General features: G+C 35.7%; 1 protein-coding gene across 2 annotated transcripts in view; it reads right to left on the reverse strand.

Annotated features, from left to right (window-relative positions):
* sec24d (SEC24 homolog D, COPII coat complex component) overlaps nt 1-20,991 on the reverse strand; it is a 27,285-nt gene extending 6,294 nt beyond the window's left edge. Inside the window, exons 1-22 of one of the 2 annotated variants that reach the window (XM_073859357.1) lie at nt 20,836-20,991; nt 19,648-19,850; nt 19,371-19,461; nt 18,156-18,403; nt 17,817-18,065; nt 17,510-17,649; nt 17,311-17,426; nt 17,090-17,213; nt 14,545-14,683; nt 14,099-14,214; nt 12,703-12,827; nt 10,530-10,721; nt 10,322-10,415; nt 8,536-8,652; nt 8,138-8,308; nt 7,943-8,039; nt 6,533-6,678; nt 6,313-6,451; nt 5,569-5,687; nt 2,729-2,908; nt 2,445-2,636; nt 582-671 (exon numbers count right to left, since the gene is read on the reverse strand). In XM_073859357.1, coding sequence (XP_073715458.1) covers nt 582-671; nt 2,445-2,636; nt 2,729-2,908; nt 5,569-5,687; nt 6,313-6,451; nt 6,533-6,678; nt 7,943-8,039; nt 8,138-8,308; nt 8,536-8,652; nt 10,322-10,415; nt 10,530-10,721; nt 12,703-12,827; nt 14,099-14,214; nt 14,545-14,683; nt 17,090-17,213; nt 17,311-17,426; nt 17,510-17,649; nt 17,817-18,065; nt 18,156-18,403; nt 19,371-19,461; nt 19,648-19,798 — 3,036 coding nt within the window. In that variant the 5' untranslated portion in view covers nt 19,799-19,850; nt 20,836-20,991. Of the gene's footprint in view, nt 1-581; nt 675-2,444; nt 2,637-2,728; nt 2,909-5,568; nt 5,688-6,312; nt 6,452-6,532; nt 6,679-7,942; nt 8,040-8,137; nt 8,309-8,535; nt 8,653-10,321; nt 10,416-10,529; nt 10,722-12,702; nt 12,828-14,098; nt 14,215-14,544; nt 14,684-17,089; nt 17,214-17,310; nt 17,427-17,509; nt 17,650-17,816; nt 18,066-18,155; nt 18,404-19,370; nt 19,462-19,647; nt 19,851-20,835 lie in introns of both variants that reach the window. The other variant, XM_073859356.1, reaches the window with a different exon arrangement.
* Nucleotides 20,992-21,631: the final 640 nt, after the last annotated feature.

Raw genomic sequence — 21,631 nt, forward strand, 5'->3', positions numbered from 1 at the left:
TATATATATATATATATATATATATATATATATATATATATATATATATATATGTGTGTGTCAGCCTTCTCGTAAAGCAAAAAGATAATTAGTCAGTGGCGGCCGGTGACATCTTTTTTCAAGGATATTTTTTCAATATAAAATGTACATTAGTAATATGTGTTGCTAAAGATTTTTTTTCAGTATTTGGATTTTTTGCACCCTCAGATTCCAGATTTTGTATCTCGGCAAAATATTGCCCTATCCTAACAAACCATACATCAATGAAAAGCTTATTTATTCAGCTTTCAAAAAATGACCCTCATGACTAGTTTTGTGGTCCAGGGTCAAAAATGATAAATTATTATTATTATAAGCAAACTGCTGCAAATCGGGATATGGCAAAATGCCGGGTATGGCCGTTTTAAACACTGACTTTACATGTTCACTTGCTTAATAACTGATTTTAATTAATTACAGAAAATAATATCAATACAGTGCTACATTGCAAACAGTGTAAAATATGCAATAGACCCATTAGTAACTTTAAAAAAATAATACATTGAGAAAAGAGAGAATATAAAAGTTTGAGTGAGTTGTACCTTCATGGATTTGGCCCTCTGCTGTGAAATGATGGAGATGATGGAATGAAGCTTCCTGGAATGAGGATTATCCAGCACAGGTAATGATGTCTGCTGTAAGACAATTACACATCGGAAGTCATCACCGGGAATCTGATGTTTACAAAGGAACTAAAGAAACAGTTGCTTGCTTGATTAAAACACCATGAGGACTGAGATCAACGGTGCGAAGAGGAAAACTCTTGTTGTTTTGAGCCAAACATGCTTAAAGTATGCAATAAACTTTCTGTGCGAAAACCATTTTTGTTAAAAAAAGCATTTATAGATATAGCATAGCACTGTGGTCCAGAAGTCTGAGAGACCAGTAGTGAATAGAATAAATATTTTTACTTTAATTTAATAGAAACGTCTTTACTACAAAAAAAATACATTATTTTGCACATCTGTTAATTTTTTGACAGTTCCTAAGAGCATCCTACACTTATAGAAAAATGCAAAAAACTGTCAATTGGGCGGTAACCTTTTAAAAAAGTGAATATTAATACGTCAAAGGTACATATTGGTACCAAATGTATACATATATGTACCTTAATGGTGCATATAAGAACCTTTTCAAAGGGTACTACCTAGGGCTGCCTAATGATTTGTCACAACTTTTCATTTGCAGAAAAAAAGTTTTTGTTAACATAATTATTATACACAGTAAATCAACATATATTAGTTATATATAAATAAAAACAGATGTATGTATATTTTTAAGTAAAAATATATTATATAATAAATATTTATATTAATATATGATAATGGGGTGGTTTCCCGGACAGGGATTAGACTAGTCCTAGACTAAAATAAATGTAAGAGCTGTCCAAACTCAAAACAACTTGCACTGAGGTACCTTAAAATACACCAGTGTCTTTTGTTTTGCCTCAAAATGCACATAAGTAATGTTTTTAGTAAGGCATGTTTGTTAAAACTAGTTATATTTCCCAATTAAAATCAGGTCTAGTCCTGGCTTAAGCTAATCCCTGTCTGGGAAACCGCCCCATAAAGTATATGTAAATATACAAATGTTTATACACATATATTTCTTAAATATATACATGCATGTGTGTGCATTTATATATACATAATTATTATACACATTACACACACATTTAATATGTAAACAAAAACTTTTATTCTGCAAATTGTTAGGCAGCTCTACTGCCCCAGTGACAGCTTTTGTACCATTTTTTATCTGTCTTTCAATGAAATTTGTAGTTAATGATCAATCCCACAAACCTGCTTAAATTTTATGACCCAAATATCTAAATTAGTGCAGAATCTTATATGTATTTTCATAACTTGACTATATAATTTTTTTTATTTAAAAAAAAGTTAAAGGTGCTTAAAGGTGCAATGTGGGACTTTTAGCGGCATCTAGTGGTGAGACTGTGAATTGCAACCAGCTGCTCAGTACACAACTCACCCCTCCTTAATGAAACGCATAGTGAAGCTACGTTAGTCGCCATAGTTGTCATAGTTTAAGACAACGTATAGTGACAAAATGCACTCTATATAATAGTTTGTCCTTCTAGGGCCACTGTAGAAACATGATGGTGCAAAATGGCGACTTCCGTGTAAGGGGACCCGCTGTTTATGTAGATGAAAATGGCTCATTCTAAGTTAATAAAAACAATACAGTTTATTTTGTAAGGTCTTTATACACCACTGATAATATAGTTATGTATATTATATTGCATTTCTGTCTTTCTAAGATCTTTCTAAAAGTCCCACATTACACCATTAAATGATCAACATCTCAAATTGTATCAACCATATGGCCATACACTGATTAAAATCAATTTTTCTAAGTTTAAAAGACAAAAGTGTGTGTGTTCATACCCCTTCTGTGTTGAGATGGGCGAGAGAGGGCACATTAAAGAGATTCTGGATCAGGTCGAGTGGACAGGCCTGCCCCAACCAGAGGAACATATAGAGGCCGTTCTCCAGCAGGAACGCTCCTGTCTCACTGAGGCGCTCCTCCGAACAGCGTACAGCTTCTGGTACAGACTCACTGCTCACATCCATATTGTGCTGATACAGCCAGAGAAGATATGAAGTGTAAACTGCAGCGTTCAGGGTTTTACGTTATTGATCAAATAAAGTGCATGTCGTGTGTAACGCACCAGTGGGATGAGTCGAGGGTACAGCAGGATCTGAGTCTCCTCGACTCCCATACCCATAACCATGAGGCTGTGAAAGGCCCTGTCGTCTGTGGGGAGCTCGGTGCTGCTTACTAGAGATGGAGTCTTTAACAAACTGTTCATGTAGACAGGAAACACCTTCATTGCATCAGGCAAGATTAGCTACAGGAGAAAAATAAAAAAGCAGCAGGTTATACACTACTTATAAGATGAACGTAAAGACATTTACACACAGTATATGTGACCCTGGAGCACAAAACCAGTCAGAAGTCGCACATATATATTTGAAGAGTTTGGCTCCAAAACGCAATAAATCCATTTTGACTAATTTGGGTAAAAATGTGTTTTCTACACCAAGAAAGTGACAAGATGAAAACCACTATTTTCTGTTACATACTTTCACATAGCATCTTTAGGTTTTAATAAAATTAAATATTCAAATCCATAATTTGATTTTCAAATATTTATTATAAAAACAATTTTTTCCACAAAATGCAATAAATCCAACTGATTTTTTTTTAAATGCTATAAATCTATTGAATTAATATATAAATGTGCATTCTTTGCCATGTTATATTCATTTAGTTAACTAGTGGTATACACTGATTAAAAAAATAAACATTAATAGCATTAATCAAAACACTTACTTTGTCATATTAAGCTCACTGTCATTGCTGCTATCATCCTTGGGACGTCGTCGCTAAACTTTTTTGACAGCAATCAGCTATAAAATGTTTTGGTCCTGCTCGATTTTCGTTGACTTCGAGTAAAATAATGGAACGTTTTTTATAAGATCTCCTGGGGTCAATGTGTTAGTATGACAGAAGCTTGATGCTGTCATGTGAGAACAAGCAACAGCCGGCATTTTCCCTTCGCCCGAGTGCCTCTCACGTAAATTATTCGATTTTAATGGCTTACATTTCTTCCCCGCCACAGAAAATCATCACAGGTTTATCAATGCCATCAAAATTACTATTTTGTTTTTGTTTGTTTGTTGATCACGAAGTACAAAGTAGATGAGGAAAACTAGGATTCCCTGTGTATTCAAAGCATTATTGTTTACAATGCGTGGAATGGTGCTCTGTGATTGGTTAAGCGGATTAATTGCATTCTGCAGAGAAGGAGGACTGGCGTTTGTCGCAGTTTGGGAAAAAAGGGAGAAAAGATGACAGAATAACTTGACAGAAATCAGATTTTGCATAAAATGAAGAATTAAATTTTTAATACTGACCTGATATAATACTGATTTTGTCTAAATGGCATTTATCGCGTTTTGAAACCAAACTCTTCATTTGTTGCAATAGCCAATGATACATTGTCGATTTTTGATGCCAAAAATCATTAGGATATTAAGTAAAGATGATGTTACATCAAGATATTTGGTAAATTTAAATAAAAAATTTATATATAAGTAATATGTGTTTCTAAGGACTTTATTTGGACAACTTTAAAGGCAATTTTCTCTATAATTTTATGTTTTTGCACCCTCAGAATTTTAAATAGTTGTATATCGGCAAATATTGTCCTATCCTAACAAACCATACATCAAAGCGTATTTATTCAGCTTTCAGATGATGTATAAACCTTAATTTCAAAAAATTTACCCTTATTACTGGTATTATGGTACAGGGTCACATATGGGTCAAAACACAATACTGATCCAAAATCACATTTTAATATTAATATGACAAATCTTAAAAAAATAAAAAAAGTTTATTTGCAGATAGCACTGCTGTACTGTCTGTGATACTCATTCAACATCCATGTTACCGACAGACCTAGATCAGCATTGTGTTACGATCCATATATACCTGTAAACTATAAACTTAAATCTATAAACATTCGATTACCATCTTAAGGACTGGCTATTGAGTATACAAAAATGTGAGCATATATGCCTGTATTTATATTTCAGCTGTTATGTAACCTATGGTATATGTATTGCAGATAGATGGTAATTTTATTAATTTCCCAACAGTAGTATGACTCTATGGTTATATGTTATAGGTTTTATGATTTTATGTTTAATGAAGCCAGTGTTATGGCAGTATGTATATCAATTGCTGTGTGATGTAGCCCCTTATGGAACGGCTGAAATTCCACAAGGGGGCGTATTTGTTCCTCAGACGTTGCACAATGAACGTGACATCCGAATATATTAATTATAAATCGTGAATGAAAAGTGAGATTCAAACGAATGTCCATTAGTGAACTAATTTATATCGTAATTCGGTCAGAAACGTCAAGAACAAATCGCTTTGGATTAAAAGGCTTGGATATTCCATTTCCTTGGACTTTTGGGGATTTATGAACAATTTGTTTTGGACAATTTCACCGAAGCGGATAAAAGGAAGATTTTGAAGGTAAGTAAATATCCTAAATCGGCGCCGCCCGGTTCAGGTAACTAACAACTAGATTACAGTTTTTTGACTGCTAAAAATCATATTATGCTTTGTGTGTGCGCTTAATGGAATCCCGAAAGTCTAAGCTTTACAACAATGTGCTGCATGACCGTATATTTTGAAGATTTATTGCTTCAAAGTTACAATGACGTTTATGCAGCCTCACGTGCAAGGGAGGGGGTGTACCGTGTACGGCACAGTGTTCCTATGTTCTTTTTTCACCTACCATGTGCATAATATAACATCTTGCCAATGGACTACAGTTGAAAAATAGCCTGTTGGCTAACACTGGCACATTTACAGAAATGTTTATTAATGTGCACTGTCCTAAATAAATGAAACTAAACTAAATCCACAGAAATGACAAAAACCAGATTAAAGTTCTCAGTAGAAAACAGGGATGTGAAGATTGTGACAAACCTGGCTGGCTGCTGAAGGACTGGCACAGTTTTTTCTATAGCAGGCCAGCATATGACCTGTCTGGTTAACCAGGATTTCTCTCACTGTCTTCAGTGGCTGGTTAAGCATGGCCCGATATGCTAAAAATAAACAACACAGTCAAATTTATAAAGTGCATCATAAAAAGTGAGTGCATGCTTATAATGAATCAATTGCACCATTCACAGTTTTGTGAAGTCCATGTGCTGTCTGCAATGTTTTAGCACCTGATTTACTACATTAACTATGCAAATCAGGTGATGGCATAAACACGACCAAATAAATCTGAGCTGAATATAATCTGCAAAGTGAAATTCACCACCTTGCAGGCCGTTTCTGAGTGCTCGCTTGTGAAAATGTAATGCTTGCTTATATTAGAATATTAAGACACCAACACTTGAACGCTTTTATCCAAAACGATTTACAGTACATTACAAGGCACACATTTTTATCAGTATATGTATTTCCTGGGTTCGAACCCATGACCTTTTGCACTGCGAATGCTCTACCACTGAGCTATAAATGAACACATCAGACCAAGTCTCTCTGCTATCTGCATTGTCCTAAAACTTTTACTATACTTAGTATAGAAGTATTAAAATCATTCAGTTATTGCAAACCCCTGCCATTTTGCAATTTTGCTATATTTGCTCAATTTCGATATATCAGATGGTTTTTAACAGATTTGTCTTTTTAAGATCTCAAGAAGTCACAAAGTGCAGTCACCTGACTTGGCAAAGAAGTTGATGAGGGCATCTGTTTCGCAGCTTTTGTAAAGTTCAGACAGCTGCGAGCTGCAGTTCAGATTAAGATTGTGGATTCGCAGGCGTCTCTGTCCGCCGACGGTGGTGTACAGCAAAGCACACTGTAAAACGAGACGGTTCTTCGGGTCAGTAACTGTTTGACATTCATTCGAAGATCTCTAAAAGCTCATATGTACACCTACCTGTATAACAGCCCCAGATTCCTCGCTGAGTGTGTCGTCGTGCTTAAACTCAACCGTCACGGCCTTGTCACAATCCACTGCGGCCATTTCCACATCTGTGGTGTTGTTCATGTAGAGAGCACCAAAGAAATCTGTGGCCCTGAAGCCTTGAATGAGAAGAGCAAATGTAAAGGTTGTGCTGATGTTATGAAGTGCAGGTGCATATGAGTCATAGCATATTTGTTTAATACAATTTAAATGTTTAGATATATTTATTATGATTTGTTTATTTATATGTAATACTTTTTTGAATTGTGGTTAATTTGTTGTAAACTCTAAGAATAAAGTTTTCATATTTTTAAAACATTATTTCTAGGGCTGTCAAAAAATTAATCGCAATTAATCACATACAAAATAAAAGTTTGTGTGCACTGTGTGTAATTATTTTGTATATATATATATATATATATATATATATATATATATATATATATATATATATATATATATATATATATATATATATATATATATATATATATATATATATATATATATATATAAATTATTATACATAAACAACATTTTTCTTAAATTTATACATGTATGTGTGTGTTTATAATATAGGCCTACATAATAATTACACACAAATATATTTTGCAAACACAAACTTTTATTTTGTATGCGATTAATCTTTTGACAGCCCTAATTTTTTCACAAATAATATTGCAGTGATAAGAAACTGTAAAAACTGGTTCAATGCTAGTTTAACTTAATAAAAGTAAGTTACCTTAAAAAATTTTGCTGATTTTACTAAAAAAATTAGTTGAATATATAAATAAGGTCAACTAATTAACTTGAATTAACTCTTAAAAGAACTTTTCAAATCTTAATACAACCAGGTAACTTAATATTTTTATGCAGCACACCAGTGACACTTAGTGGCCATTGTTGGTAAATCTACTAAAAGTGTTAGAAAACCTTTTGTAATTTTAACTCGAAATTTGGATAAAAATTAGTTGAGACTTGTGGCTTTATTTTGTTTAGCATTTTTGGCGTAAAACATTTTTATTTTTAGAGTTTTTTAATATACAATACTTAAATATAGCAGTTATAGCAGTTTAAGTTAAAATAATGCTTTTGATTTAATATTAAAACTAGAGACACTTCATTTAAAAACTTGATTTGGCTTTAAGATCTAAGAGTGTCAGAGTATATTGATTTAAACATTACATTTTCATTTTGACACTAATGGGTTAATATAGCTTAAGCGATCATATATCAAAATATATATTTAATACAAATTCAACTTGATGACATGTAATAAGTTTATAACTTCGTGAATACAATTTATATAGTTTTACAACGATATCCCCGGATGTTAAAAAGTCCCTAGCATGGTAAAGGTTAAAAAATCAAGAAATGTATTACCTGTGCCTGTACGGACACGCATGATGGCATCAAATCCAATAGATTTCTCAACATCTCTCTTGAGATCACTGAGAAAATGCTGACCGTCAACCTCCACCTAAAAAACAAAAACAATGCTTGAGCACAAGAGGGCAGTAACACACTACTGACATGTGACATTTAAACCTACTAAAACCGAAATCCCCTTGCATGTACCTGGAAGTTGCTGTATTTGTAGACCGAGCCTCCAGTATGTGTTGGCACATCACCCATGGTGGCCATATCCACGTACTGATTGGGAAATATAAAGAGGTCGACACAACAGCCCTGTGCTACACAATCTTTAGTCAGTTGCTCATAAACTCCACGCTGGGGCTGAAACAGAATCTGACAACACACAACAAATAATGATTAATCACACTTACATAAACATAAAAGCTGTAGGCTATGCATTACAAATGTCCTCTGTTGTTTCATAAAACCAAGTAAATTAAAATAATTTTATTCATAATGTTATACAGTACTGTATATGTTAAGCTTTTTTATTGTAGTCCTGCCAGGTTACATTGTTTAGTGCAAATACTTGAGATTTTATAAAAGAAAGGAATGTTCACCTTCTCCTTTTCCGTGCCAACTAGTTTTCTGTCATCTCTGTTCTTGAGTTTTCCAGGAGCTTCGGCTGTCGGCATGGAGGAGTGGAAGATGAAAAGTTTCCCACTGCATTCAGCCGCCTGACCACATAAACAGAAATGAAATGTAGGGCATTAAAGCTTAAAAACGTTGCTATCGGGAGGAAACCTTGCATATATGCATATTCTGTCCTAATTTTGTTTCATTTTTTTTTAAATAAATCATTAATATTGGTCACCTTTATGTGTGTCTATGGGTTTGCAAATATTTTACCAATGAAAAGTTTTGAAAAGAGCTTGTGACTAAACGTTGCAACTCCATTGAATCTTCAAAAAAAAAAAAAAAATCAGCAAAACCGTATAACTCCACAGATTTTGATGTGCTATGTAAAACCCCATTTATCCATGAAAAGACTTACATTTTTACAATCATCCACCACATAGACTGAACTTTAAAGTAACAGTTCACCCAAAATATTTTTTCATTCACCCTCATGTCATTCCAAACATGATGACTTAAAGGAATATTCCATTTTCTTAAAAGAAAAACACAGATAATTTACTCACCACCATGTCATCCAAAATGTTGATGTCTTTCTTTGTTCAGTCCAGAAGAAATTATATTTTTTGAGGAAAACATTGCAGGATTTTTCTCATTTTAATGGACTTTAATAGAGCCCAACATTTAATACTTAACTCAACACTTAACAGTTTTTTCAACGGAGTTCAAATGACCATAAACGATCCCAAACAAGGCATAAGGGTCTTATCTAGCGAAATGATTGTCATTTTTGACAAGAAAAATAAAAAATATTCACTTTAAATCACATTTTCTCGTCTAGATCCAGTCTTGATGCGTCAGCGTGACCCCACACAATACATCATGACGTCAAGAGGTCACAGAGGACGAACGCGAAACTCCACCCCAGTGTTTACAAGCGTCTTGAAAGAGCACCGTTCCTACATTGTTGTATGTCAACTGATACTAATTAATGTCTTTGTGTCAGTTTATTGTTTACAATGGTCCCCAAATGTGCGTTTTATATATGTAACACGTGACCATCCCTACGTCACTACGCATTTACGTTAGGTTGCGCTGGACCGGACCCAGACGAAAAGTTGTGGTTTAAAAGAGCATATTTTTTATTTTTCTCGTCAAAGATGACAATCGTTTTGCTAGATAAGACCCTTATGCCTCGTTCGGGATCGTTTATAGTCATTTGAAACTCAGCTAAAAAAAACTGTTAAGTGTTGAGTCAAGTATCAAATGTTGGGCTCTACCAAAGTCCACCAAAATGAGAAAAATCCTCCAATGTTTTCCTCAAAAAACATAATTTCTTCTCGACTGAACAAAGAAAGACATCAACATTTTGGATGACATGGTGGTGAGTAAATTATCTGGATTTTTCTTTTAAGAAAATGTAATATTCCTTTAATATAAAACAGATTTTGATGCACATTTAAAATGACACGAGAATGAGTAAATGCTAACAGAATTAAATTTTGGGTGAACTGTCTCTTTAAGGTCGGGGGCACATTTGGTCATTAAAAACATGAAAAGAAATGAGTCACTTCGAAACAACCGCATGTTTATCAAACAAAGATTGTTGGTGACATGCTGTATTAAAACAAACTTTTGTTCAACTTTGTAGCATGGGGCTAAATAAGCAAGCACCCTCGGAAAAAGGAACGAGCAGATGGACTGACGCAAATGCCATGTCGACGATGACAGTATTTGGTAAATAATTCAGCCTTTCAGATTTGTATTTACCTTTAGTGCATCCACCCCAGCTTGAATGACAGGTGCAAAAACAGTCTCACTCTCACTGGTATCGGCAAACATATCCGGGATTTGATCTAGAAGACTATGAGGAAACGATACAGGACTTTATTTAATACAATACCAACCAGCTAAATGAAAATCTAGGTTGAAGTAATAAAGAAAAGTATCTTTATGCAAAGGTCATTAATGAACCTACTTGTTGATAACTGCCCGGGATTCCTGGAAGTTGACGAGGAATCCATCGAGAAGTGGTACAAACATTTCGGCTACGTCTGAGACCACCATCATCTGTGGCTGGGCCAGAGCGCTCTTCACATTGTAGAAGTGCAGAATTTTGTTATAGGTGACAAAGCCCACTTTGATGGCCGAACTATCTGCTCCATCCTCTCTGTAGAAACAAATACACTTATTCCAGAGTACCATGTACAGTAGCAGCTCATAGCTGCAGTTCATCTATGCTGAGCAATAAATAAAAGCATATTGACGGCTGTATCTGTGGTTTGTAGCTTTTTCTGGCTTATTCACGGGACTGTAAAGCATGGTGATGGTGTGAATCACCATGTCCGTTTATGCCAAGCCTGGAGTCAAACCATTTCTACTCTAACAGGACCTATCAGCTCTGGTCCAATGTGGTTTTCATTAACTGAGTAAAGCCAGGAACAGAGAAGAGAAATCAGATATAATACCGCAGGCTTATTTGGAGTGCACTACCGAGCTGTTTGGAGAGTGAGGTCAGCTTCCAAATAAATAAGGAGACATACCCTTAGGAGCTATAGTGGAGAAGAGGTAAAAAGTTTAGGAGGGTGAAAAATCTGAAATGGACACGTTCTCCAGAGGTGAATCGAAAGCTCACCTTTCAGGTGGCAGACATCCAAACAAACAGAATAATTGGAGCCATGTGCACTAAGGAATATTTAAATTCTTGGATACGTTGCATGACCAGAGATGCTGAACCCTTTCTTTCTCAACCCCCACTATATTCTTGACTCCTAGAGGCATTTTCAAATGATAAAATATTGGATTTTTTCATAATTTATTCTCTTGCTCTCCTGTTACCATACTTGGCAGAGGATTCAGGTTCATTTCAGACATTCCAGTCTGATAGTAGCTGAGATAAATGCGTGTTGAACCTGAGAAGAGCCGACGGAATACACAGGGATTTAAGTTTACAGACCCTTTGAACAAAACACCTGAAGCAGGCAACACCCTGAGATGAAGGGTAAAAATAATCATAAATATAACTTCACTCATAACTACTTCACTTTTTACTTTTATGCATTTGGCTTTTTTTCAAAGCAACTATAGTGTATTTAAAGGTGCAGTGTGTGATTTTTAGAAGGATCTCTTGACAGAAATGCAAAATAACATATAAAACTATATTATCAGGGGTGTATAAAGACCTTTCATAATGAACCGTTATGCGTTTATTACCTTAGAATGAGACGTTTTTATCTACATACACGGGGGGTCCCCTTACATGGAAGCCGCCATTTTGTGCCACCATGTTCATACAGAAGCCCTTAATGGACAAACTTTTTTACTACGTTGTCTCCAAAGATGACATGTTTGTCCGATGGCGGCTACTGTAGCTTTTCTGTGTTTCAAAAGCGATAGATGACCAGTGGACTTAGCTGTTGGTTGCAGTTCGCAACCTCACCACTAGATGCCACTAAAATTTACACACTGCACCTTTAAAGTATACATTTTATCAGTATGTGTGTTCCCTGTAAATCAAACCCACAACCTTTGCATTGCTAATAAAATTCTCTCCCAACCGAGCTACAAAAATGTACAGTTTCTATTGCAGATTTGTGCGAATCAAGTTTTTCCTCTTGCGATAATTCATTTCAAACATCACGTTGACTGATGTTGGTAGGTTTTACTAACATCACATCCACCGCACTAACTAGGCATTTTTTTAACCGAAGGAAACGTAAGAGTATTATCCAAACATTAATGCCAAGGAAAGCCCCTTAAACCTAGGAGCGGCAATGTACGTATAGGTGTTTCTTGGAGGTAATAGTACATTACTTTAAATCAAAAGAGGTGCAGGAGCGTTATCCAAACATTATTGCAAGGAAACCCTCTTATACTTGAGCAGGCACGTACTGAGGTGTTTCTGTGAGGTTTTAGTATGTACTGCGTCATCTTCAAATAATAATTAAGTGACTTATTGCATCAGGTGACCTGAAAATGCTAATAAATTGGTTCCTTTGCAGGTTTGAGAAATACACTTTTTTCTAATTGCCTAAAAACCACCTCATGCGAGTGTAAAAACTTTTTGGGAAATTGGCCATATTTTTTCCGCAATGTCAATTTGCGCTATTTAAAGGGTAATGAAAACGTAGCTAGTGACTAACTTTACTTACTTGGGAAGTCGGTCAAGCAATGTCTTCAACTCTTGACATATTAGTTTGACGAGTCCACTTTTGATGTTGGTGTAGGAGACATCGATCATGAAGATGTAGGCAGGAGGATTAGGAGGCTTATTGTTCTTAAAAGAAAGAAAAGACCATCACAAAATTATACATGACGGTTCATACTTCAAATTCAATGTGTGTTGTTTCTCACTGTTCAGTTGCTCATGATTTTGTATTATCAGTAATGCTTTTGTGCTTTATGTTTCAGTTCAGGCTTCTTTGGCCTTTCAACTGCATTTCCTGATGATAATGATCTAATGCATTTTGTTAAACCTTAAAAAAACCAAACTATCATCCACTGAAGAACATAGTCTGTACTGTATACAATTAACATTAAAGACAATTATGTAAAACACCTCACCATGAGAAATATTATTTAAAGTCATTTTCATATAAAGAGAAATAGCAAGAGAAATACATCAAAAAATCAAAAACTATGTGACAGAAATATCAATGCAAAGTTTTGTATTTCTAAATATGAATAAACTGCATATTAATAAAATAAAGAGAAATGGGAGAGCTCAGATCGGGGTTATGGTGTCAGGCTGAGATCTGACTTCAGCCAAAAATGTGCCAGCAATCTCTTTAATCTGATAACTGAAATAAATGAACAGATCTTAACTATTTGACCTGTGAGAATGTAAGCAAGTTCACTTTTAGTAAAAATGTTACGTTGAAAAATATTAAAGGTTTAAAGTTTAAAAGTGAGTAGTCTTTATGTTGAAGATATCATGTGTTATTCCCAAAGTTATGTATTCCTTGTGTATTCCTGAATAAATAAGATGTGATTTGACTGCCAAGAGAGACATTTTCCTCACATGCTTGATAAGGCATTCTGACCTTGTTTAGACAGGCCAAATTCAAGTCCTTAATAATATAGACCTACACGCTATCTATCCATTACATTCCATGTGGAAACATTTGGATTTACATAATAACATATCCGCTATTAATAATAAACATTGCTAATATAATAAAACCACACTCTTACAAACATACACCCATAATTCAATATCGGAAAAATATGCGAGCCAAATAAAATATAAATCAACCTCCTGTTTCGGTTTAAGACTAGATGTGTATAACTCTACTTTGTTTGTTTATTCTGTTTGTTTAACAAACTTTTTGTCATGCCCCCCCCCCCCCCTGTGTAGGGTGTATCCCTTCGCACCCCCCCCCCAAGAAAATTCATGACAATAAACAATCTTATACTTAGAATTAAACAAAACAAATATAATTTATGAAGGTATGTTTAAAAAATTTCATAAAACCGGGGCCCCTTGGCACCATCTCATGCCCCCCAAGGGGGGCCCATCCCCCAATTTGAAAACCACAGTATAGTTACCTTGCAGTAATCCATTGTGGCAATAAACTCATAAGAGCCCAAAGAAAGTTCTGGTCTCTCATATAGATCCATTCTTCTCCCCATATGGTCCAGATGCTGGAAATACTGCACTGGAACTAAGATGTGAAAATATATGTATAGCTTTTAATGCAAATAATTACCATATTTTTACAGAATAAATAATGTTTTGCAGTTTTTGCTTTGGTCAAAGAAGTTATTCTTTCAAGTTTTTTTCTTTTTCTAAAAACACTCTTATTGTGTATTGTTAATATCTTTAATAGCATTACTGTTTTCTCATACCAGCATGTTTTAATAAATTTAAGTTAAATGCACATGTCTTCATTATAACTGACAAACAAACAACAAAAGCCCTTCAATAACAAACCATTATATTATATATACCATCGATGTATAAATATATAGTCCCAGTGGTCTTCAGTACCAACCTTCATTAACACAGCTGCAGAAGGCACACTGGTATCGTCGTCCTCCATCAATAAACTGCATGTAAGGGCACATGTAAGCCTTACATCGATTGCAGCGGATGGGTCCAGCCTCACCATGATTTACAACATACAGAGGTGTCTAGAGTATAAGCAGGTCATAAAGAATTCAAGTTATTTGTGTACATTACATACATATTCAGTGACTGGAGTCAAACAAACACATCATACTGATCGTTAAATCTGACCCTTTAATAGGTGTGTGATAATGCACAACACGTTTAAATGAATGTAAGCAAAAGATCAGACATCGGCTCATAGATTCTGTAATATGAAATCTGAAAACAAGATACTTTGTCTTTAAAAATGGACAGATTTTTTTCTACAAAATATCTGACATGTTCCTTGGAGACTGAACTTATACCGATGAGTCTCTCACAAGAATACTAACACTAACATTTCCTAATAAGGCCCTGAAGCTTAATGGTGTTGAGTAAGAAGACAAATAAAAGATTCCAGCCTGAGTTAAACAAATCTAGAAGGCTTCAAAGCCGCTATTACGCTAGCAAAATAATAAACTGTGAGGACATAAAACACATGAAATCATTTTTCAAAAACAGTCTCAAAGAAAAGTAATAGACAACAGTGGAAACCTGTGTTTTCTTAAAGAGACGGTTCACACAGAAATAACACACATTTCATCATTTACTCTGATGGTGGTGTCAGAAAACATTGTCAAAAAATAGTCCCAAGCTGTCACTGAGGCAGCACCCTTAAAAAAGATCCTAATATTTACAAATTAGGTACAGATACGTATACATTTGCTACCAATATGTACCTTTAAGGTACTCATATGAACTGTTTGTTACCAATATGTAACTTATAGGTACTAATATGAACTCTAATTACATGCAAATGTGTACAAAGGGTACCGCCCGAGTGACAGCTAGCCTAGGGGCCATTTTTAACCATTTTCCATTCTGACAGCATACACAAAAGGAGATAAGGCATGAATGTTTGTGACTGACTTTACATTAATTGTTGGCTTATCTCTTAAAGGGACATTCCACTTTTTTTGAAAATAGGCCCATTCCCCAGCTCCCCTAGAGTTAAACATCTGATTCCTACCATCTTGGAATCCACTCAGCTGACCTCTGGGTCTGGCGCTAGCACTTTAAGCATAGCTTAGCACAATCCATTGAATCTGATTAGACCATTAGCATTGCGTGAGAAATAACTAAAGAGTTTCAATATTTTTCCTATTTAAAACTTGACTCTTCTGTAGTTACATTATGTACTAAGACAGACGGAAAATTAAAAGTTGTGATTTTCTAGGCAGATATGGCTAGGAACTATACTCTCATTCTGGTGTAATAATCAAGAACTTTGCTGATATAACATGGTTGCAGCAGGCGTAGTGATATTAAGCAGCGCCTGAAAATAGTCCCCTTGGTTACTTTCAATAGCAGGGGACTATTTCGGGCACTGTGAATATCATTGCGCATGCTATTTTTGAGCATGATGCTAATGGTCTAATCGGATTCAATGGATTATGCTAAGCGATGCTAAAAGTGGTACCACCAGACCCGGAGATCGGCTGAATGGATTCCAAAAGGGTAAAAATCAAGTTTAACTCTAGGGGAGCTGGAAATGAGCATATATTCAAAAAAAGTGGAGTGTCCCTTTAATCACTCAAACTAGATTTACATAAGTTCTTTAAGCCTTGAATTACTACATTAAACTATAACTGCTTTCCCAACACATAGAACTTTTTATGTAAAGGTATACTAAATATTTTTTAGGATGAATCACTAATGTTGTTGTATTACATTGCATACAGTACTTGCACCCAATTGCTGCAATATTGTATTGCAAGTTGTTTAAATAATTAGTCCATTTTCTTTAAAAAAAATCCAGATAATTTACTCACCACCATGTCATCCAAAATGTTGATGTCTTTCTTTGTTCAGTCGAGAAAAAAATATGTTTTTTGAGGGAAAACATTCCAGGATTTTTTTTATTTTAATGGACTTTAATGGACCCCAACACTTAACAGTTTTAATGCAGTTTAAAATTGCAGTTTCAAAGGACTCTAAATGATCCCAAACAAGGCATAAGGGTCTTATCTAGCGAAACGATTCTCGTTTTTGGCAAGAAAAAAATGCATTTTTAAACCACAACTTCTGACGCGCCAGCACGACCTAAAAGTGCATATTTTTATATGCCATATTTTTTGCCAAAAAAGTCATTTCGCTAGATTAGGCCTCATTTGAGATTGTTAAGAACCCTTTGAAACTGCAATTTTAAACTGGATTAAAACTAATAAGTGTTGGGGCCCATTAAAATCATTTAAAATGAGAAAAATCCTGGAATGTTTTCCCCAAAAAACATAATTTCTTCTTGACTGAACAAAGAAAAACATCAACATTTTGGATGACATGGTATATCTGGTAAATATCTGGTATATTAACATAAATATGATGCATCACATAAACTAAAAATGAGGTGAAACACCAAAAAATAAGACTGCAGAGAAAATGTTGCATACCTCATTTTTGGGCACAGTGGCAAATGGTTTGATTATGGCTGCCAAAGGCACTTTGCACTGCTTTGCGAGATCAGCCGTGCAGGGTAAGGAATATGTTGTGCACCGCATGAACCTTGGGCTGGCATTCCCTAAAAAAATGAAAGAAAATAGACAGTTTACACTATCACACATATCTCACGATAGCCGGACTAAAGTGTGGAATGCAAAGTCGGTTCTCATGCTTCCCTTGATCCTGTACCGTAAAATTAGTGGTGACCAGTGGGGGCACCTGCCCTCTGATGTTTGTGGCATACACCTGACCTCCTCTCTTAGCCTGGTCATCTTGAATCACTTGAGTCTGCAAACAAAAAAGTAAATGCATCTTGCAATGTGCACAAATAACAAGTTTTCATTAAATTACAACATTTTTTCTGCTATTACCGTGCTTGGAATAGAGTCAGGGTCCAGCTTTTTCTGAGGAGGGCCTGCCATTTGGGATGGACCTCCATGAAAGCCTGCTGGGAAAGCACCTGTCTGTGGGCCTGCCATCTGTGGTCCCGCCATTTGTCCACCATATGGGCCTGCACGCATACATGCATACAATGTCTATTTGATTTTCACAAAATACTGTATGCCACTTAAAAACTTGTTGTGTGTTGTTTTACACTACAAGCTCATCAAACTAAATAATAATAGTTTTAAAGATTACTTAAACAAGTTTGCCCCAGCAAAATCCTCCCAAAATTACCTGGTTGCTGTGGATAGCTTTGGGGTCCAAGTGGTTGTTGGTGGCCACCTCCACCCAGAGAGACACCTGGACCAGGTGGGCCAGCCATTCCCATTGGTGGAGATCCCATTGGAGGTGATCCCATTGCTGCTTGCTGTTGTCCTGGTGGAGACAGTGGAGGATGTCCCATTGCTGGTGGTGGAGATGTTTGAAATTGTAGTGGTGCTGCTGAGCTGGAGGGGGACTGGGGGACGTGCATAGGTCTTTGTCCTAAAGAGCATGTTGGACACAGACAGGCTTAGTTGAACTCTTTTTAAAGCATATTGATAAATTATAGAGAAGAAAATTTTTCAATCTTACCGTATCCTGCAATGTTCATAGCACTCATTTGATTGGTCATCTGTTGAGTTGGAGGTGGGCCCTGTGCCATAGAACTCATCTGATTAGTCATCTGTTGAGTTGGAGGAGGGGCATGTGTCATAGCACTCATTTGATTGGTCAACTGTTGATTTGGAGGTGGGCCTTGCGCCATGCTGTGATAAACATTGTGAGGAGCCTGCCCATAAGGAGACATGGAAGGGGCTGATGCAGCAGGAGGAGGTGAAAAGCTGATGGGGAGAAATGAGGGTGTTGAAAATATCAACATCTATGCATTTTGCTTATCAATAATGTTTTATTAAAGAATTAGTCCATTTTCTTAAAAAAAATCCAGATAATTTACTCACCACCATGTCATGCAAAATGTTGATGTCTTTCTTTGTTCAGTCGAGAAGAAATTATGTTTTTTGAGGAAAACATTTCAGGATTTTTCTCATTTTAATGGACTTTAATGGACACCAACACGTATCAGATTTAAAGCAGTTTAAACTTGCAGTTTCAAAGGACTCTAAACGATCCCAAACGAGGCATAAGGGTCTTATCTAGCGAAGCGATCGTCATTTTTGATAAGAAAAATAAAAAAATATGCACTTTTAAACCACAACTTCTTGTCTATCTCCGCTCACGTAATTGCGTAATGCCGTGGAAAGGTACATATATGAAACGCACATTTGCGGACCATTTTAAACAATAAACTGACACAAAGATATTCATTAGTATCAATCCACATACAACAACGTCGGAACGTCCTCTTTCTCCACACTTGTAAACACTGGGGCGTAGTTTTGCATACATCATCCGTCACCTCTTGACGTGATGAAGTATTGCATGAGGTCGCGCTGGCGTGTCACATGACCGGAGATAGACGAGAAGTTTTGGTTTAAAAGTGCATATTTTTTTATTTTTCTTGCCAAAAATGACAATCGTTTTCGCTAGACCCTTATGCCTCGTTTGGGATCGTTTTGAGTCCTTTGAAACTCTGTTGAAAAAAACTGTTTGAGTTAAGTGTTAAGTGTTGGGGTCCATTAAAGTCCATTAAAATGAAAAAAATCCTGGAATGTTTTCCTCAAAAAACATAATTTCTTCTCGACTGAACAAAGAAAGACATCAACATTTTGGATGACATGTGGGTAAGTAAAATATCTGGATTTTTTTTTAAGAAAATTGACTAATCCTTTAAGCCGAAGTAGGATTTACCTTCCATTCTGCTGAATGCTAGCTCCATAATGATTGGATGCTGGTGGTGGAGGCATTCCAGAAGGAGAAGAGGGAGGTTGTTTCAGCACGCCTGGAAAACAACATTACTTTTACATTGTATAAGTGTAATAAAACAAACCAGACACTACAGAGAGACCTTTTATTTTCTTTATATGAAGAATAGAAATACTAAAAAAAGTTCTCATCTCAATGGTACTTCTGTATCATAAAGACAGGATCAGACCTGTGAAACAGTGACCAGTAAAAAGCAATTTACCTGTAGGAGGTGCAGAATACGCCTGTGGTTGAGATCCATAGGCCCCATAATGGGACTGAGGTGGAGGGTTTCCAAAACCAGTAGAGTATCCCCCCATTCCAGCCTGGGCCTGGGAGTATGGAGGGGTAGCAACATAACCCTGCTGACTCATCGTGCCGTTATGATTTTTTCATTCCAATCAGAACAAAAAAGGTGACCTGTAACTGTCAAAATTCAATACGTTAGACCCTAGATAATGCTTGCGACTTGTTTGCAAAACATAACATGTTTGAAAAAAATGTTTTTGCAGTTTGGTTACCATGTTAAACCACCTGTTGCATATTTACCCCAAAATGGTTACAGCTGACTGAATGAAAGCAAGAAATAGTGTATAACAATGCTTGAGGTTTTCTGTAAAGTTTACCTCATATGGCTCAACCCTATACGTGTGATCAGGAACTTTGTCACTAAACTATTAATAGATAAGATATGTTTATGACAATGCAGTCTGCCAAGAATGCAAACAAAAAAGAAAATGCAATTCTGGTTTCATTATTGCATTCAACCTTCAAAAAAAAGAAAAAAAGGAAGAAAGAAAGAACGAGAAACTTAAAAACCTCAATTGTTTTAGCAAATTAATATATATTTAGTTCGTTTATAAAGAGTGGCTTGTAAAATCTGAGGCATCATATTTTCGTCAGGAAAGGCCTTTGGTAACGCTGTTCAAGGTGTAAGATCATGCAATATGTTTTGTTATGCACAACACAACATTTAATGTATTATAACTAAGATGCTTCAATTATACAGCGATGTTCTCCGTGTGGATGTACAGGATATACAGTGATTATCAAACAGCCACTGCCCTGTACTGCCACGTCAAATACCGTTATGACGGAGACCTGTAATGTTTCAATGCACAACAGCTGACATTACAGAATAAAGTCCATCCAGAAAGATATCCAGCAAATGCAAACAATACACAAGGGTCGACACACGGATAAGGGCACGCGTCCAGTGTCAATCGATTGATACAAAGTAACATTTTCTGTTACAGACGGAATCTGTCACATAACGTCAACTTTCAATTTCTCAAAAATATAATGATTAACGCGTCGAGAATAAAGTCAATATTAGGGTATTTAGTTCTGTAAATCTGTCATGTGTTACTGTTACTAATACATAGTGATGATAATAATAATACAGACTTACTGTAAAGAAAATGATGAGCCGCTCGTTCCGTACTGCTGATGTTGAATTGCGTGCCGAGAGTGCCACGTCAAACTCCAGCACAGCGCCGGGTGTCTGCGTCACACGGCTGCAGCCTCTGCGCATGCGCGTGACGCTGGGAACCACTACACGTCAGCAGGGACGCATATGTGCGTATCAAACGCCATTCTTCTTTTCTTTTATTATTTATATTTTGTGTATGTTCTATGTTTTTTATTATTTTTTTTGTTTTGTTTAATATATGTTCCATTTTGTATGTTGTCATGATTATTGATGTAATGTAATGTGACTGCAAGTTAATAAAAAACAGCGCCATTCTGTTCATTCTGGCCTTAAAGAGAACAGCAACTTAATCTGAAATACATATAAAGTTGATTCGTGATGAGAACTTACTGAATAAATAAAAAGCGACGGTGGTAAACGAAAAGCAGCGAATGCAGTCTATTGAGCCAACAAAAATACCCAAATCCTACACAAATTAAAAATTATATGTCAAAAAAATTATTTTCTGTTCTTGTATGTTGAATATGGTGTCTATTTCATCATCATATCCAAGCCAAATAATGTCTTAACTCCTGGAGGAATACAAAAATGTTTAGCCGAAATGGCAAAATACAGCGCATCAGGGAATGGGTTATCTGTGTGTGTTTTTTTAAAAACATCATTTAGTCTTCTCGAAGTTGAACTTTACTTTACACTCCAAGGCAAGCACAGATATGCAACACATATACATTTTTAATATTTAATAATGTATTTAAATAAAGTCCAAAGATGTTAC

This window comes from Misgurnus anguillicaudatus, chromosome 21 (genome assembly GCF_027580225.2).
Source record: "Misgurnus anguillicaudatus chromosome 21, ASM2758022v2, whole genome shotgun sequence".
Taxonomy (NCBI): domain Eukaryota; kingdom Metazoa; phylum Chordata; class Actinopteri; order Cypriniformes; family Cobitidae; genus Misgurnus; species Misgurnus anguillicaudatus.